The sequence below is a fragment of the Paramormyrops kingsleyae genome, chromosome 24 (genome assembly GCF_048594095.1).
Source record: "Paramormyrops kingsleyae isolate MSU_618 chromosome 24, PKINGS_0.4, whole genome shotgun sequence".
NCBI lineage: Eukaryota > Metazoa > Chordata > Actinopteri > Osteoglossiformes > Mormyridae > Paramormyrops > Paramormyrops kingsleyae.
Genome location: NC_132820.1, coordinates 11,172,141 through 11,187,158, shown reverse-complemented (window position 1 = coordinate 11,187,158; position 15,018 = coordinate 11,172,141). Strand labels below are relative to the sequence as shown.

The 15,018-nt window shown below is 54.6% G+C and overlaps 1 protein-coding gene across 8 annotated transcripts in view; it reads right to left on the bottom strand.

The window, feature by feature from the left end:
• LOC111860871 (RNA-binding protein Musashi homolog 2) overlaps nucleotides 1-15,018 on the bottom strand; it is a 69,044-nt gene that overhangs the window by 45,163 nt on the left and 8,863 nt on the right. For all 8 annotated transcript variants that reach the window (XM_023844954.2, XM_023844957.2, XM_023844960.2 and 5 more), the window contains exon 6: nucleotides 3,974-4,066. In XM_023844954.2, coding sequence (XP_023700722.1) covers nucleotides 3,974-4,066 — 93 coding nt within the window. The remainder of the gene's footprint in view (nucleotides 1-3,973; nucleotides 4,067-15,018) is intronic.

The following is a 15,018-nucleotide window of genomic DNA, read 5'->3' as shown; positions in this document are numbered from 1 at the left end:
AAAAGAACAGAGGAGAGAGAGGAGGAGAGAAGGAGAGGAGTGAGAAAAAGGAGAGAGGAGGGAGAGGAGGGAGAAAAAGGAGAGAGGAGGGAGAGGAGGAGAGGAGTGAGAAAAAGGAAAGAGGAGAGAGAGGAGGGAGAAAAAGGGGAAGGGGGAGAGGAGTGAGGAAAGGATAGAGAGTCAGAGAGAGAGGACAGAAAGGAAGAGAGAATGAGAAGTGAGAAAAAGGAGAGGAGAGAAAGAGGGGAGAGAACGGAACAGAGAAACGAGGAGAGAAGAGAAAGAGAGAGAGATAGGAGAAAAAGGAGAGGAGAGCAGAAAGGAAGAGAGGAGACTGCAGGTTCCTCGCACAGAAACAAGCCAACAGGCCCAGGCGGCCGACTGCGGGGGGCGCCGTTTCCCCGTGGCTGCAGCTGCCAGCGGGGTTCATTTCGAAGAGAGAGAGGGAAAGAGAGCAAGCAAGTGAGGGAGGGAGAGAAAGCGAGAGAGGGAGGGAGGGAGAGAGGGCCAAACGCAGCTGTCTCTTCAAAGACTTTCTTTTATTAGACTCTAATAAACCACGGAGAGCCTTTCAGTGGGGGGGGGGGGGGGTCTGTATGTAAGGCACTGTTTGGGGGCCGGATAAACACACCTTATTAAATATTCAAGCCTCATCCACACACCCCATCGCAAGAGATATGTCTGGCAGGATGGGGAGGGGGTTAATGTGATGCTTATTAGGGGATGGAGGGCTGCTGTGTGACTGTTACCACGGCAGCATCTTCACTGACCCGAGACAGCCCACTGCGCCCATTAGTGGGATGCCAAATTACCCCCAAATCAGGATGCAGCAATTCCCCTCCCAGGCACCAGAGGGCAGAGTGTCTTTACACTACTGCCAGACCATAACATCACAGAGGTACAAAACAGCAGCAAAAAAGGAGAATGTGGAGCTGGTGGGAAGCCTCTGCTGCTGGCTACTCCGTCCCCACATCGAATCGACCGGCTCTGAGCAGCCTGGCGGTGAAATTAAGCAGCTGTTTGTTTTTGTGGAGAGTGAGGTGGGAACTGGGTGGCTGCTACAGAGAAGGCCTGACCTCAGCTTGACTGGATGAATTAGGGCAACAGCGGGACGGCAATGGGGGGGGATCATCAATGCCTTAGGAGGACAGGAGCACAATTCCAGCTGCCGTTTAACTGAAATCGGTACCATTGTCCAGCTCACAAGAAGCTCACTGTGGTCCATCACCTAGGCATCACGGCCGACGGTTGATGCCGTTGGTAGAAAGGACCGTCCAGCAACACAACTGACGTGAAATACAGCTGTTTGCAGCTGGGAAAGCATCCATCACAAGGGTGCTTAGCAGAAATGGGAGACCGCGGCGGAGAGATGCACAGCAAGGACTCCCCATCCAGGCCTGGCGAATGTTTGCTGGGCCACCATCTGGAGGGTTAGAACTGCAGGCAGCAAACCCAGCGAGAGGACGCCGACTGGACCCAAAAATAGAAAGGACAGCTCTGGGTCGAGATTAGACCTCAGGCCCATTACTGGTGCCTTGACAATGGCGCTACCTGGGAGACGGCGAGCAGAATCGGGTCAGGACAGCAGGGGGCGCCGCGGCAGAGAGCGAAAGCCCAGGTCTGTGAGGCAGCGGGCCGTGTAAGCGGACTCTGCCCCTCCAGGACGGGGGGGGGGGTCACACGACCCCGAGGTCAACCTGGGGTTGGGCTCCTTCCTGCTCCCCCTCCGCTCTGTCATTACGGGGCTATTAATTAATCTCACCAGGGGTTCTGGGTACTAGTTATTCCAGTAATGATTTAAATATTCTCTGTGAAACCTGCAGGACCCTCTAGAGATATTAGGGAAGTGGCCGCCCGCCAACCCGATCTTGGACAGAGAACATTCCAGCTCCATGCATTTGCCCTTTGACCCCCCAGCCCCCCACCCACAACTCTCCCCACAGCTGGGTCAGAATAGGCGAGGAGTGCAGAGACACCTAGTGGACAGCAGCACCCAAGAAGCTTCTACGTGGATGGAAGAGCAAGGCGGCGAGGGGGTTAAATCCTGGGGAGGGCCGGCGTGTGAAACATCCTGAGGTAATAAGGGTGGGGGGGAGGTGGGGGGGGGGGGGAGCACATAAACAGTACAATCTGATTGTTCACGACGGACTTAATCAGGTTTTCTGTAGGAGCGGAGAAGCTCCGGAGGATGACGGATTGAATTAAGCTGATCGAGGAAGAGAGAAGCAACTGCCCCCCCCCCCCCCGCCAACCCAACCCCACCCCACCGACAGAGGGTGGGGGCTCGGCCATACGGGCAGTGTGGGGGCACGTTATGGCCGCCATTACGGTTACTCTGACAGTAATGCCACTGCTATCAGGTTGCTAAGCGCTGTGTCGCGACCTGAGAGCCAGCCGGCGCGGCACTCGGGGGCGAAGGGGGCGGCCTGAGCCCCCCCGCGGCCTCATAATCGTTACGTAATCGCAGACAGACGCCAGCCCAGCGTGTCTCCGCGCCACCACGCCTGCCGCGGTCGACTCGTCCGAGCGGACGCGGAAAGACTGTCGCCATGGGCCCTGGGGGGCCACTCCTGGTGGCTGCCAAACAGACGGACGATGTCACCGGGAAGGCGGGGCCCAATCGCGCCCGGAGAAGGCCGACGGACTCCACCCATGGCAAGGCTGACCCCGCCCACCATTACGCATGCACCTGCGCCAAATATAAATCACTGGTGGCGACGTGTGGCTCAGTGAGGCTAGAACGCTGTGCCTTTGATTGGCAGGTCACCACTGGGCCCCTGAGCGAGGCCCCTAAGCCCCAGCTGCATGAGAGGCAGCTCCCCGCCTGACATGAGGACGGCGTCTCAGGGCCGGAGCTCAGACCTGATCTCCAAGGACGAGCATCGCCGTCTCACTGACAGTCAGGAAGTGTGCGGAAGGGCATCCTGCCCCCCCAGGCCTGTGGCTTCAGAGCCACTCTGATTGATAAGTATGTCAATAAAAAGAGACACCCCTCATCCATTATTACAATGAGCTGATTTAGAGCCTGAGAATGGGGGGGGGGGGAGGCTTTATCAGGCCACTTAGCGACACCAACACAGAGCGACACAGATGGACATGGGGGGGGGGTGCATAGGAAGGAGGCATAAGACGAAACAAACCCCCCCCCCCCACTCTGGCATGGGAGGTGAGGGTGCCCCCCCCCCACTGTGAAATGCAGAATGACTGATACAGAGAGTGGCGGACCAAACCAAAACGCTGACCGGCCGTCCCACCCCAGACGGGACGAGGCAGTCCATATTTACTCATTCAAACGAGCTATGCAAATTAGATATGCAAATGAGATATGCAAATGAGGCGCTCGTCAGCACAAGGACTCGCCAGCGGTCGGGTGGCTGTTACCCTCTATGCCCGGGCGGCACCACGGTGTCAGCGAGCATCAGCGTCCCGGAGAGGTCCGTGAAATTACCGAGCGGGACGAGGCAAGAGTGGCTGCACGGCGGGGGGCTAAATCAAGCTACGTCACCGTGGCCCTCCCCTTGGAGGTCAAGGGTCACGGAGGCCAGGGGTCATAGAGGGGAGCACCCAGCGAGGGCCGGGCGCTGGCACAGACCCTCGAGCCTCGTGAAGACAGAGCCGTGCGGAGCCCGGCGGGAGCCGGGGACGGGAGCCAGCGCGCGAATGCGAGCACGTCATTCCCCATGCGGCCGCAGACGGTTCCAGCGACGCAGTGAGCGCAAGCTGCCCGGCGCATTGGGCCCAACCGCCAGTCCAAACCACCGTCACGCTCAGGCCCGAACACACCACCAGAGGGCGCTGCGACCCAGCCACCCCGAGCCGGCCTGAGGTGAAACCAAGAAGGCAAATCGGCTGCCCCAAAGTGCAGCAGGTGGTTGTGGGCGGATCCTGAAGGGAGACAGGGTCCGGAATGGGGGGGGGGGGATTGGAAAACTCCCCCCCGCCCACCAAAGAGGGAATCCCCAGCGCCCCTTACCTTGCCAAAGTGCTCGAAGTACTGCTTGACGTCCTCCACCACCGTGTTCGCCGATAATCCACCCACAAATATTTTCTTTGTTCTTGTGACCATCTAGAAGGAGAGAGAGCAGGAGGTGAGAGCAAATCGGGGGGAATCTGACAGAGCGGGGGGCTGGGGGGCCTTGGGCCGATTGACTTCTCTGGGGGCCCCAGGCTTAAAAATTGCTGCGGGGGGGGGGAGCTAGGGAGTGTTCTGTCAGATTTAATATATTTAACAGTTTTCCTGAGGCGGGGCCCCTGATGTTTGCCAGGTGGGGCCCCTGATGTTTGAAGGGGCTCCAACTTGCAGCTTAAGCCTAAATACGACCAAGAACCAATGATGATGACAGAGATGGCAGAGAGCAAAGTGGCCTTGGGGGGCCCTCAGAAGAATGGGGGCCGGGGCAGGGCCCCCCGCCCCCCACAACAGCCCAGAGAGCAAAAGACCTGGCGTAAGGAGCAAACGAGGCAAAACAAACGAGGCCCTCCACTCCTCTGTCGCAATCATTCGCTCCGCTCTTCAAGACGGGCGGCTATTTGTCAGGCGCTCAGAAAACATCAACACCGCGAGTAATAATAAAAAGAGCTCATTAATTTTTCAGAACACAATTAACTCTGCTGGCAGGCAGGAACGAAGACGCATTAAAGCCTGAAATGACTCCAAAGCAGAGTCAATATTGACCACTAATGTCCTCGGCGTCTAACGGTAAAGGCCCCACCCTGACCACAGGCCCCACGTGACAGAAGTTCCAGGAAGATCATCGTCATCATCATCATCATCATTGTCGTCGTCATCAGCCTGGGCAGTTTTCTCATTGACCAATCAGGACAGGGGTCTGCCCAAGGGGAAACCCCAGAATGGCATGTGTGTGGGTGGGGTCAGGGGGTGGCATCCAGCAGATCAGGAGAAACAGGGGATTGCTTGGGGAGCCGTAGCTGAAATGGGGGCCCCCCCCAAAGGAGTCACCTCAGCCCCCACAGCCCGCCACCAATGGTTTACCACCATAACGTTGTTTACTGTTAGTGCTGTTGGATATCATCTCCTCACATGTCTAATTGCTGCCAATCCGTCTGTTATGCTGGGGCAGTGATGCTGGAAATATATGTTAGTGATAAAAACGTCTCTGAACGAACACACACACACACACACACACACTCCTGACACAGCCTGAATAGACGGTAACTAATATCTGGTCACAGGAGTACAGCAGTACAGATCCTCCCCAAGACTGGACTAGAAACTGTAATATACATCCAGTTCCTCAAGCACTTCGCCCCCTGCTGGCCACTCACTGATGGGCCGGGGGTTTAGCGCAGCGCAGAAGAAGCCGTCTCTCAGCCTGAAAGACTGATATTATGCTAATTAACCAGCCGCTTTAGGCTACGTCTTGAAAACTTCAGCAGGGGAGCAACAAGCAAATTACGGAGACTATTAAGCTGAAAGCAGTTTGCGTTTCCTGAACGACGGGCTGGGCGCAGCGGTCAGCTGTGCAGTGACATCATCCTGTGGTCGGCTGTGGGACAACTGGAAAATGGGAGGCGGGGCGTTTCTGCCCCCCCCCCAGACAGACAGATCAGCCCGTGGGAAAACAGCAGGACACAGTCTGGGAAGACTGGGAGGTCTGGAAGAAGTACTGAGTGTTTCAGCCGCGGGTGGGGGGCAGGATGTCACAGTACTACAGTACACCCCCTTTATGACCAGGAGGGATATCAGCCATCATTTATATACTCCTTTAAATTGAGAGGTTACCAAAAAATCCATCCACTCCTCATTTAACCGCAAACCTCAGTCTTGGGTGACCAGATAATCCCTGTCAGGGAGGACACTTTGAGCTACTTCGGGTTTTATAAACTACCTTCAAACTGAAAGGCTCCTGTGCTCGGCTAAATAGTTCAGCTCTTCTTGTGCTTTGACTGGTTTGTTTCCTCGACTGAAAGACTCATCCAGCTGTTTCACATTAGCATTAGTGACACATGCACGATTATAGGAGACTGACCAATCAGCACACAGCAAGAACTCAGTGCTCAAGGGAAATCCAGGTCCGTTTAATTGAAATGGTAATTTACAATTCCTGTCCTAGCTCAGAGTGTCCTCCCTGACAAGGATTATCTGGTCACCCTGCCTCAGTCAGGGTGGCAGGCGTACATAGGCGTACATAGGCGTACATAGGCGTACATAGGCGTACACAGAGTCAAGACAGGATTCGAACCCTTAACTGTGGGGGCGTGAGGCACCAGCGCTACCCACTGATCCATTACCCCATCAATAAACAAAAACTCATTTACATTCATTTAAAATATCAAAACTTATCAAATTAATCATTCATATTTAATAAAAACAATACAATAACTACTCAGAAAAACCAAAAACAAATTAAACCTTTCAATACAACAAGCAATCTACCCACAGGACGTTTTAATCATTACATTAATTTGGCATACGCTCTCATCTGGCATGATGCATGCTCTTTAGAGAAAACAGCACCAGACAGTCCCTGGAGCGATTGAGGGGTTACGGACCTTGTTCAGCAGCCTAACTCCACGATCTCTGCCAAAGCTGGGATTTGAACCAGCAACCCCATGATCACGGGCACAGCATCCTAACCTGCCAGGCCGCAGAGCCCGTATCAAACAAATCTCTCAGACGCGGAGGAAATGAACCAGTCTAGGGCCACATGTACACAACAGCAATCGAGCCGCCAGCATCACACAGGGCCTTCAGATGCAGATCAGCACGGGACAGCCGTCCACCTCTGAAGATGATATCGGGTGTCTGACCACATCGACCTGCCCTGGAGTCCCATCCGCTGGTGGCTCCTCTTACCTGTGTCCCCACAAGGCGTCGACAGCGCTGAGCCCACAGACTGGAACGCAGATTCCAAAAACGAGGGGGGGGAAAAGCTGCCTGTAACCAGGAGATAAACCGACCACTGCGGCAGCGAGGCCAGCATTAAGCAGGAGCTCCTGACTTCCTGTATAAGTCCCGCCCCTTCCTTTTTAGTCCCGCCCCTTCCTTTTTAGTCCCGCCCCTTCCTTTTTTCACTCAGACACTTAGGAAGGGACTACAGCATAAACACCAAAGACCACACAAGTATTCCAGCAAATGCTCTGAAACGACTTCAACCAAGCAGACCGACTGGATGCCGCAAACAGACTGGTGGACGGCTCGAGCCATGGTCTTCAGCAGGGGGCAGGCTTTCGGATCCGGTCCATTTAATAGAAGCCTGATCACTTTGAGTTTGCCAGGGAAGCAGGACTGGAAGCAGAAAGGGAGCAGAGGCAGCGGAATGCAGGAATTGTGGTTTCTCGAGTGTCAGGGGCCTCGCATCATTGTCACGCGGGAAAAACACTGATTAACCCGCCCCTGATTAGCGGCAGGGCACCTGGACGCATGGCGGCTCTCTCTACCTCTGGCAATCTATCAGTTCCTAGCAGTCATTCCACACACAGCCTGAAGGACGAAAGCAGCAACCGCTTGTATGTGAAAAGTCACTTTTCAAAGGATGGACAGAGCTTGCAGGCTGCATTGGCGTGACTGGCGGGGGGGGTGGTAGCTATAGGTCAAAGGTCAAGGCTAACCTACCCTGACCTTTGCATATCTGCCCTACAGGATGCTGTGTAGCCTGTTAACACACACACACAGTGTAAGCAAACCAGCTGGTAAATGCACTCTCAGCTTGGCTCAGTAACAATACAGTAACACTCTTCCATCTGCATTCACGAAACACGCATCTGATAAACAGGAATCTCACAGGACGTGTCAGGAGAAAACAAACGGAACTCCGAATTCGTTATGCGCCCCCCCCACCCCCCCTCCCCACTCGGCTGTGTAAAGCGGGACAAGGAGGCGTTCGAATCCCACGGTGACACTCAAAACACACTCGCCTGAAACTCACCGGGGAGGCTGAGCCACATCGAAAACACAGACAGAACAAAAGGGCACCCAGCAGTTAAGGGGAGTGTCTTCCAATCCCAGAATTCCCCGAGTGCAATCACCAGTTTGCTGTAGACCTGAAGGATTATGGGTATTAATGCTTTTGCCAAACCTCCCGCGTGTGAAACACGTGTTCTGCCATGGATGGCTTTTATATCTCAGTTCCCCCTGATATCCCAGATTCACACAAGACATTTGATTGGTCCTTCTGCTTTAACACCGGTCTGACGCTTGGCCTGAATGCACTACTGCGAGCCCCGCAACATGCCTCCCGTTCATTTGGAGAGTCTGAAACCATCGCTGGCTGATACAAGACCGCGGCGCTGTCCCGCTTCCCTGGAATGATCCAGCGCAGAAAGCCGGGGCTTTAAGGGATTACGGAAAATAAACCGGGAACGTGGGACCCAGTGACACGCAGGCCTGTTTATCGCTGGAAACCGGAGAAGGGATCATTTTAATTGGAAGGGAAGATGGGGCCCAAGACACACAGATACTCACACGGACAGACACGGAAACACACACCCACACTCTCTCTCTCTCACATACACACACACACACAGTCAAGCTCACAGTGACACATATACACACAAACACACACCCACACCGTAACATGACCCAGGTGTCGACCTCGAACTCTACCTCAGCAAAACTCTGATGATAAACACCCAGATGGGTGACTGTCAGGAACCGCTCTGTCCTCTGGCCCAGTGTACACACACTGCGTTTTCCAAAACTTTCCATCACCATAAGGACTCTTCCACCAGAGCGCCCCCATCTGGCCGCATCCTGAATGAACACATGGCCCTTTTGGGGACACGCCTCAAAAGCCAATGTCACAGTCATTTACCAGGGGACAGCGGGAGACAGGGGGAGTAGGACCAACCCCCTAAGATCTGTGAGCAGCCTGGCAGCAAGGATACACCCCCCCGGGGCACACGGAGGAGACAGACCCAGCCAGACATGCTACCCTCTGGTGGGTGGGTGTGTTGCCTCCCAAGTCTGCATCTTAGAGCCACATCACCTGGTTTCTGTAGATATAAAAACCAAAAGTAGACCGCAGCGGAGTCAACCGGCATATTACTCACACCAGGAAATACAGGTGACTGCAGTCAGTGAAAAAGCTGGATTCCCCCTCCCAAACACAGATGGTACAGTCTAACTATCCATAAAACCAATCAGTTCATATTTAGTCATGCAAGTGGATTGGCCACTACCATTTTGGGGGGGGGGGGTGGTTTGAACAAAACCATTACAAGACACACAAGCCTAATTTCATTTGAACACCACCTTGCTAGAGTGATAAGTATCGCTTTACCCCACAAAAGCGTAGCTGACAGCGCACCCCCACCGCCTTTTAACACTCACCCCGACAATCGATTACGGTCTCCTCTCTTCCTCCATGGAAGATAAAACCCATTTAAACAGTGACACACATGTCCACCACCATAGTCTGCAGTCTGATATCACTTAAAAAGCTAGTTATTCATCCCATTGTCCAGGATTATTTAATTACCAGACTAAAATAGCCACCGCTCGTTAAGTCAGTGATGGTTGGGCACTTTGCTGGAGAGGGTAATGCTCTTGGGGTGGATTTTAACGTACTGACCCCTGACCAGCTCCCTACCCAGAATTCTGTGTGGCACCACGCTACCAGTGTTGGAGCTCAGGGGGGATGGGGGGGGGGGGTGGTTTGGGTCGCTGTCTTTCACTGACCTTGTGCCTCATAGTGTGAATCCCATCAGCGCTACGCTCCCTGTTCCAGGTGACAGGATTAACTGTGCGGCGTTTGCACACATGCCTGTTCACACAGACAGACATCATTAATCGCTGACAGAGTGCAGATTTCATGCTGACTCCCGGGTACCGCAGCCCGCCGGACCATGTGACCTGGAGCATTTAACGCAGTGGGCCCTCTATTTACAAGTGAGTCAGTCTGTCCATCGACCTGAGAGCTCTCCCAGATCCATGAACGTAAAGCCTACAGGTGAGAAAGTCCCAGAACAAGCTCCCTCACCCCCTGAAGGCCAACGAGAACACAGAGCTCTTTGTCCTGCCTCACCCGCCCTGCTGAACTGGGGAAGGTCCCGCTCTGATTCGGGAAGCTGTAAACACAGGTGAGAGGGCTGCATCACCCCCCCCCCCCCAGAAGGAAAAGTGGTACCATCCCAACACAGCTATGAGGGAAGTCCCTAGTCTGTGGCCATTTCCAGCAGGCCAACATCAGCATCTGAGGTTCTGCGTCAGAAGTGAGTTACCCCACCCCCGTGCCCCTGCCAGCCCCGAGGGCTGCCTGCTACAGCCTGTAGGTGCAAGTGCCCCCCCCCCCCAAGGAAAGACCACACAGCGCTCTTTAAGAGAGGACACTACACAGACCTCCACAGATGTCCAACCCCCGCCCCCACTTTGGCAGGAAAGCATATCAGAATGGGGGGGGGGGGGGGCTCATCCCCAGCGCCAAGGGTGCCCAGCTTGCTGTGACGGAGCTATTTTGGGCAGCTGCCTGGCGAGCGATGGAAGGGGTGGAGCCAGAGTGGCCCCGTGGCCATACACACCCTGCATGCCACCATGGCAATGCGAGTAATCCGCCGAACACCCCAGGCTCCTCCGTGGCACATTTATCCCATTAGCGCCCCCTGGAGGCGGGAGTCAGAGGCCACTTTTCAAAACAATGCCACAATCTGGTATGCATGTCCCTGTTAAGCTGCCCAGTGCCGCTAACACAGTCTGCCTCCGTTTTCATCCCCCATCCTCATCCTCTGTCCCTGTGTCTTTCACACATCAGACTGGCTCCGCCTTCAAAATTCACAGCCAATACAGACTGGGCACAGCGGAAGGTCAAAGGGCATGTGGTTTGCCAAGTACGGTTATCACGCAAAAATTCTGACCGAGGAAAGCGCTGGACAAGAAAAAAAGAAAAGAAAAAGTGGATCCCGGGAACAGAAATGACTGGGAGGGGAGGGGGGGGGGGGGGGGTTAGGGGGCAAATCACTCCCCCGAGGACAGACGTGAGCGTCACTCAGCGTGGCTAATCACACGGAGGGTATTAGCAACCTTCTGAAGGGTTTTGCGGCGGTTAACGATCTCAAATGCTCTTCAAAGCGACCAACAGCCAGAGAACGCCCCCCATTCAAGGAGCCTGGTGGGGAAAACGCGCGTCGGGGCTCACGGACGGGCAGCAGGGGGCGCCCCCACCGACGCCAGACCAAAAAAAGAACCCCGATTTCGATTAGAGAGAGTACAATAGGAACTGGCCACCTGGAAAAGGCCATCTCTCCTTACAGGATAATTACCAGAGCAATTTAGAGCAGAAACCACAGCCGCCCGCCCACGTGGCCAATCATGCCCCCGCTTAGCCGCCTCAGACGCTCCCAGGAATAACAGAGCGCCCGTGTTATTCCGAAACCGCCACGTCACGCCAGGCCGCCTTGAAGAGGCGCGAGGGCGCCGTGCAGATTGCAGTACAAACCTGCAGGTTTCGGCATATAGATGAAGCTCCTTAACTACTACGCCACCTACTGCTCAAAACAGAATTAATGTTTAAAAAAAAAAATGTGCAAATTGCAAGGAGCTAAAGGCAGCGTTTCAGAACACTCCCTTCTTCCTTGCGGCTGTTAAGCACCAGGGCCCTGAAACTGCTGGTGACTTTTGCACAAATACAGATGCACATGTGCACAAACAAAAAAACACACACACACACACACACACACACACACACACACACACACGCTAAGTGGGGAGAAGGTAAGCTGAAACGAAAGAAGCATAAACGCTTCGGGAGGCTCTCGGGTTTAGAGACGTTGCAGAGATATTTATTGAAAATAAACGGATCTCTGCATCTCCCAATCCCCATTCCTGTGGCGGGCCGGACCACGAACCACACCGGCAGCCTGCCAGGAAGGACTCAAGGTCCTTAAACACAGCACCACCTACTGGTACTCGAAGGAAGTTATACTTGATTAAAAAAAAAAGCTTTCTGGTTCGACGGCCAATAGATACAAGAGGAGGAAGGGTGAAAGCTGACCGGGAATATACTCCCCGCACCTGGGGGCTCGCACGCCTTTTCAGGGGAGGGAACGCACAGATCCTGAACGGCAGTCCAACACCTCCTGGTGCTAGGGTCCACCTGCCCCGGAGAGACAGGTCACCCAGGACGCAGAACCTGAATCCCATGTAGCTCTCCGGCACCCAGTGAGGTTGCACCACAGAGGGGGAAGCAGCGCTGCCTTCGACGTGCCCCCATCTACCCTCCAAAAACACACCATGGGCTCACGTCCCCCCCAGCCTGCTGTATCACCAAAAACAGCTGGCACTCCAGACCCAACTAATCAAGCCTGATTAGCACAGAGAGGCTTTAATCTTCTTAGTACCGCCCGATGACGGGCAAAGCCCCCCCACCCCCAGCTGCCTTTGAAGTGGGGGCTTCCATTAGCTTCTATTGTGCTGATCGACCCCGGGATGGGGACTCACCCCCTGTCGGGAGGAGGCCGATTTCCACAAAACATAACGGAGGAAGGAAGATCAATAAAACAAAAATAAAGATGCAGCGATACCCCCCCCCGCCCCCGCCCACCCACCTCCAGCTGCTGCCTCTCACACGACGGCAAGGGGGGGGAGGTTCACTTTGATCCAGGTAAATATCAAACAGACAGAGAGCCAGTATATAGACAGACAGAGACAGACAGAGGGACAGACAGAGCAAAACACCAGCTGGTTATCCTGGTAAAGTCCCACCTTTCTGACTCTACAGAGTTAGCTAAACCAGCTGCAGTTTATCAGCACCGGGGACATTGAGACGGGGGCCTTAAAAACAATCCCAGCGGCCTGACCTTGACGGCGACCTTGAGGCACTCATGGCCAGGACACCAGGAAGAGGCCAACTGACGTCCTTCACACGCGTTTCACACGACCGCTGCCGGCTGCCGGTGACCCCGCCCTCCCCCATGTCTCCCTCCCATTGGACCAGCTCCGCCCAAGACTCGCGGCCAATCCAGTGCGTCCTTCCCTCAGGTCAGAGGTCGTGCGATTTGGCAGAGGTTGCAAACATCTCCAGCAGGGTCCTTGCTCAGCGTAAGGACGACATAAATATGAATCATTCTGCAAATATGAGTGTGAGGCCGGGAGGTCTCATTGCCCGCTGACGCCGTGGACGAGCACCGATGAAGCGTTTAACTGTTGACTTTTGGTGAAAGTGCCAGGGAGAGCAGGACTGGGGGGGGGGGGGGTGGTCTCGTGGGTCGGGGAGGCCGCTTGGAGCAGTTTGGCAGATCTCACCGGAGCACGGGGCCCAACCCTCGGCGTATGCAGAAAACCAGAAACGGCGTGTGGAGAATGGCACCAAAGTGAAAATACCGGAAAGACGGGGGGGGTGGGGGTTGGGGGGTTGAGGGCGTATGGCCCCGGAAGCGAGCGCACGTTGGGGCCACCACCAGCTTGGGCCACAAAAGCCATTTCCTTCCCTTCTGATAGCCCCGTGCTCCGTACCGGGCCGAGTGACAGGAAACGGGCCCCGGAAAAAAACCAGGGCCCCCACTAGGGCCCCCCAGGACACGCGGAGTCTCAGGCCTCTCACAGGTGGCTCAGCAGAGCAACTTTTTTTTTTTTTATAAATCTCCCATTTCCTGTTTCAGTTTCAGAGTCAACAGGAGCACCACCGATGATCATAGTTATGCTAACCCCCCGTCCTGTCATCCCAAAGTGGAGCAGCCCACAGCCTCCTAATAGGACCGTACCATCCTGTGTCCCTCAGAAGGTTCCCCCTTAAATATCTAGTAATGAGGGTTATGAATCGCTCACCTGGGGAGGAGCAGTTCCCCTTGAATGCATTCAGAATTACTGTAATAACCAACTAAGCGCTAATATTTATTTCCATTTGTAACTACTGTATATGCTGTCACAGAGACACACTGCAGTCAGTGAGGTTTCCACATCCTGTCATTGCCACAGCATAACCCCCCCCCACCATCCCGCTCCTCATAGTGACTGGCTGGGGGACGTAAATAGCAGCTCCGGCGAGCAGGGAGCCACAGAGCAGCCCAGATCTGCTGTTCCCTCGGCGGCAGGAACGTGTGCCTTAAACGCGGAAAGGTCAAAGGTGAAAGGGCACGGGCATCATGCGGGACCAGCCGGCCCAGTGATGAAGAACAGGGAGTCAGCTGGTTAAGGCCCTAGGTGAACTGCTAATTAGCAAAAGTGCAGGTGGATACATGTGCATAGCTAGTTAGTGCAGGCGGACTGTTAGTTACTGCAGGAAAACCACAGAAAAGCAACTAGTAAACCTGGTAAAGCACAGGTGAACCGCTAGTGAGTATAGGTTCACCACCTGAAAGCAGCTATTTAGTGCAGGTTGACCACAGCATTGGTGAACAGCTAGTTAGTGTAGGTAGAGCACAGGGGAACAACGAGTTAGTCCAGGTATCCCGGAGGAAAGCTTGTGGTGCAGGATGAGCACAGAAACGGCCCATAACTGATGCCCCCCCCCCTTGTGAGTGGCTCTGTGTGGAAGTTCTGCCTCTGTGAGAAGCTACCGCTAAATTTAGCAGCAGATTTATGGAGCTGCAGGAAAACTGAGAGCGTGGGGGGCTGTACAGCTATAAGGGGAGGGGCCAATCAGCATGGGGTGGGGCTAATCAGAATGAGGGGAGGGACCAATCAGCATGGGGTGGGGCTAATCAAAATAAGGGGAGGGACCAATCAGCATGGGGTGGGGCTAATCAGAATGAGGGGAGGGGCCAATAAGCATGGGGTGGGGCTAATCAGAATAAGGGGAGGGACCAATCAGCATGGGGTGGGGCTAATCAGAATAAAAGGAGGGGCCAATCGGCTTAAGAAGACGTGGCAGTTAAAGGCTACGGGGGGGCGGAGGGGGGGGGGGGTGTGCACACATCCCTGAGTAACAAAAATATTTCCAGGTCAGGGAGGGAGCAGAATTCAGACGACATTGTTAGTTATTGACACTGGCCTTGAGTAGGAGGACAAGGACGCTGGTGAGCACAGCGACCGTGGGGAAGGAGAACAAACACAGGACAGCGGATGCGGTCACACTAATGCGCTCGCAGACCTCGAGCGGTTTGACTGCACCCAAGGCAAAGCTG